Genomic DNA, 4,319 nt, shown 5'->3' with positions numbered 1-4,319 from the left:
ACCACGCTTTATTGGAGCGCCACACAGCAAAACTACGAGCATGCCGTGGACGGGCCCGTAACGAGCCCCGTCACCTGCTCGTAGTGTACGGGCCCGTAACGAGCCCCCGTTACCATGCTCGTAGTTTTGCTGTGTGGTGCTGCCCAATTGAGTTATGTTGTGGAATTCTGCCCAGTGTGCGAGGGCGCACTTGGAGCACTTGGAGTGCAGTCATTAACCTCACATCCAGGGCCGGGGAGCTGAGAAGGGCTTGTGAATTTCTTCTCGAGGTCTGAAACGTCTGGTGAAGAAACCCGCCACCGTATTGTCGCACACCTCCCTCCGGCCGGCGGCGCACCAGACTTGAGCGTCCCGCTCACGCAGCTGGGGCATCAATGGCACATGCATGCCCATGTTCAATCAGCGAGGAGCGCCTGCCACCAGCAAGATGGCTGAACACGGCTCGTCCTCGTGCGGGGTTCACCACCAACACCAGATCCTGGCCAACCCGATACCTCTTCCTCCTCGGCTTTCCGTCGACAGGAACCAGTGCAGTGCACTTCCTCCTGGGCACAAGCGACAGAGTGTCCACAATCGCGGATCCGGGCCTCTTGGCGCAGGCCAAGGAGGGATGGAGCCAGATGGGCCTCAAGGCTCGGCTCAAGCACCGGGGCGGGACGCCCCGAGGCACTTGGGACAGCTCAGCATCCATCCCATGGAAGGACGTTCGCGCCTTCTACCATTCTAGGTGGAATCTGAGCAAGCCTCTCCTCGTTGAGTGCTCGCCACCCGAAATTCTACGTGCCAGCGAGCTCCATGCCGCATTTGCGGCAGGAGGCAAGGTTCGCTTCTTGTTGCTTGTGCGCAGCGCTTGCTCAAAAGGGACTGTGGAAAGCACCTACAGGGGGGGCGTCTTCGGGCGCAGCGCCCACGAGATCTGGGCCCACTTTTCCTCAGTGTGGCGCTCCCTTATCGACCGCTTCGGCGATGATGTCTTTGTGCTTCGCTTCGAGGACATTTGCCTGCGCTGGCCGCAGACACTGCGCGAGCTGACGTTGTGGGAGCCGCAACTCGCTGGCATTGACATCACGCGGCTTCCTTGCGAAGCGCGGGCCAAAAGCTGTGCTGCGCGGGGAGTGTCGGTGCCTGCCGCCCAGTCTCATCCCAGTAGGAGAAGCGGGAGCCATCACTTGCCCATGTCGGTCGCACAGTTCTGCATGGCAGCGCGGGCCAGGTGGGAAAACACATCCATTCAGGGCGGATGCCTGCCGAGGGTGCGTGGCCGCTCGTCGATCCGTGTTGATGGCCTTCGCGCCCGCTCGACGTATCTCGGCTACCAAGAGGTGGACGCCTGTGTACAGAGTAGCTGCCTTGGAGCGAACCTTGCCTAATGAATAACGCCCGATGAAAATGATAAATGTGCGAATTATTTTTACGTTTCCATCGCCGTCGATCAAAAGCTCAAAAGTTGGCCCGCGTTTCGCTGCGGGGAGCGATCGTGCCGTCTGACCCCGGCCAGCGTGCACATGGACATGCCTGGTACGGCACCGGCCTCTCGGTGATACTCGCGCCCAGCGGTGCTCGACACAGATTACACAGGGCTGCAGCCGCCCTGTCGCCACCAGCCACCACCGGCCTCGGCAATACTGCAACGACGATGCCAAGGATCGCTCGGTGTTGCAATTGCGGGAGGGTGTAGAAAGGATGCGGGTCCGGGGAAGTTTTTGGGAAGAGGAGGATAGGGGCGGCACCGAGGTCAGATGGGATTAGGGACACGTTCTCAGTTTATGTGCTTCTTACTCCTTCTAAAGAATTCAACGCCCATGGCCTATTGCTAATCTTCTGGGCGTGGGGTAGCCTGTCGATAAACTCCCGCGAGCTTTTCGCGCAGCGGCTCTAGGCGGACCGGACGATTGAGCAGCACCGAGTTTGACTGCACCCGACCCTGGAAGAAGTATCGCGTCGTCCACCCCCAGCCAAACGTCATCCAAGCGGTCATGTAGTCCATATAGCGGCCATTGGTTTCGGGGAGCCCCAACGACAAGTCAGCGAGGACGCCCTGAGCCCACTCCAAGCCCGTAGGAATGTAGACAAGCCTCTCGATGCCGCTGCCGCCGTCGGCGTTGTCCAGGATTTCCGACCGCACCGCAACCGGACACGCGCACACAAAGTCTATTCCGTCGGACTCGTACTCGTAGCGAAGGGAGAGGGTGAGCGCTCGAATGTAATTTTTATTCGCAGCGGAGGTTGCAAAGGTGGGTGCTGAAGGCACAAAAGCAGTGAGCGCACCCGGCGTGACAGCCACCGCCCGGTAATCTGTCCTCATGACGTGATGCGCAAGGAGCGGCACAACAGCTTGAAGCACACCGAGAGTCGCCCTGCAATTTAGGTCCAGCATCTCCAGGTTGCGCGCGGCAGTCTTGTCGGTGAGACCGTGCACCGCCAGATCCGAGTTCCCTGCCATGTGCAGGCAGCCCGCGAGCGCCTTGCCGGCTGGCAGCGCACCTTCCAGGCGCTTGCGGAAATCCAGCACGCCAGCCTCGTCACGAAATGCCGTCTGCAAATCGCATGCCAGCGGAATGACGTTTGTGGGGAGCTCGCTGGCCAGCCTTGAGAGGAGAGGCTCGCGCCGTGCAATGACGATGATATCGTAGCCGTAAGTCTGCGACAGCTCGGTAGCCAATGCAAGCCCGATGCCGCTTGATGCTCCAGTGACAACGAAGCAGCCGTGCTTTGGCGGCCCAAAGCGCTTGTGGAACCTTTGAACTCGACGTGCCTCCGAGTCTTGCAGACGCTTGTAGACAAGGCGCAGGATTAGCACGAGGGCCGCAGCCTCGGCCAGCCTTTTCGCGGCCATTATCTCTTAAGCGCCGAAGAGGCGCTGGCGAATCTTCCAGCCCCTTTCGGCACCAGCGCGGTCCTGCGGCCGCTGGCGGCCGCCCTGATGGCCCAGCTGAACCAGGTCGGCCGTCCCTCAGCGGCAGCCTGGCTGGGCCCGCCGTCGCACCCGCCATGCTAGCGCGAGGTTACCGGCTGGCAGGTCGTGGCATGTGTACCAAGGCGGCCGAGGAGCCAATCCCGAAGTTCTCCATTAAGAACCCACCAATCACGTGGTTGGTGGCTGTCCTCAGCGTCAAGTGAGCCAGTCCTTACGAATAGCACAAGCCTCCTTCGCCGCACACGTATCTGACCCAAGCAATTCTCGCATGTGCTGCCGCAGCTACTTGCTCTCCGTGCGCTGGGCCATCAAGGCGCGGCTCTTGCTGTGGGCCTCAATGCTCGCCCCCCCCAACATGCCGAGAGATCAATATCGTCCTGGACTGCGCTATAGGACAAAGAGCTTGCCGCCAAGGTGGCAGCGATCGAGGCGGCGAAGAAGTGAGCACAAGCCGGCTGCCGCGTAGCACCGCCAAGAGGCGCTGCCCTGTGTGGATAGTGGACATCGTGTGCATGTGCGACGAAAGATGAAAGTGCCCTGCGGCGGCGCCGGCGGCGCCCGCTCGCGCCTCGCCCCTCGCGCGGAAAGACCAAGTTCCGGAGCTAAGCATACGTACGGTACCCTCACGACCACTGTGGCAAACTGGTCCGAACGTAAAGAGGTGTGAACAAAAGTGAACGTTGTGCGCCTGCACTAGCTAACTTGCGGGCGGCGCGCGGGACCGCAGCCACGCGAGCACGCGGCGCTTATTCCGCTCCTTAGCAAGGTCGTGCGCATTCAACCCGGCGAGGTTCCTCTCCTCGAGGGACGCGCCCTGCTGCAGCAGCCGCTCAATCTGGCCGAGGTCCTCCGCAATCACCGCCTTGAACAGCTTCTGTGTCTTGTCCGTCGCCACGGCGGCGGTCGGAGATCTGCTCGGCCAGCCGCTGCTGCCGCTGCTGCCGCTGCTGCCGCTGCTGCCGCTGCAGCCGCGGCCACCGGGCGAGCTCGCACGGCTGCCTGCCAGCTGAGAGGAGGGCCGACGCTGGCCGGCTGGCTCGGACTCCGCGGGGGCTCCAGCGCCCTGGTCTCCCCTGCTCGCTCCTCCAGTCGCCCCCTTCTTCAGCCTCAGAACCTCCGCCCTCGACGCCGCCAGCTCTCGCTTTGCTGCCGACAGCGCGCTATGGGCTTCGTGCGCCGCGGCCTGGCTCTTCCCGACGACAGCGCGGCTGCTCTCGAGCTCCGCTTTCAGCTTGGCCATGGCCGCTGCCGACTCCTCCCGCACCAGCCCACACCGCGGCGCCTGCGTGTCCGCCTGTCCGCAGCCAGACGTGTGAAGAGACGCTGCCGACGCATCTCGACCTTCGGCCTGCGCTGCCGGAACGATCTGGGGGCACTGCCGCTGTCGAGGCCCCGTCCAGAT

The 4,319-nt window shown here is 62.5% G+C and overlaps 1 protein-coding gene across 1 annotated transcript; it reads right to left on the bottom strand.

Moving 5' to 3' along the window:
- Positions 1-1,813: 1,813 nt before the first annotated feature.
- On the bottom strand, positions 1,814-2,836 carry EMIHUDRAFT_253521 (hypothetical protein; the record flags this gene model as incomplete). The annotated part of the gene is made up of 1 exon (XM_005783884.1): positions 1,814-2,836. One exon carries the CDS (start codon positions 2,834-2,836, stop codon positions 1,814-1,816), a length of 1,023 nt encoding a protein of 340 aa, XP_005783941.1.
- Between the last annotated feature and the right edge of the window lie 1,483 nt (positions 2,837-4,319).

This window comes from Emiliania huxleyi (assembly GCF_000372725.1).
Source record: "Emiliania huxleyi CCMP1516 chromosome Unknown EMIHUscaffold_1755, whole genome shotgun sequence".
Lineage (NCBI taxonomy): Eukaryota > Haptophyta > Isochrysidales > Noelaerhabdaceae > Emiliania > Emiliania huxleyi.
This window is presented reverse-complemented; position numbering and strand designations above follow the sequence as displayed.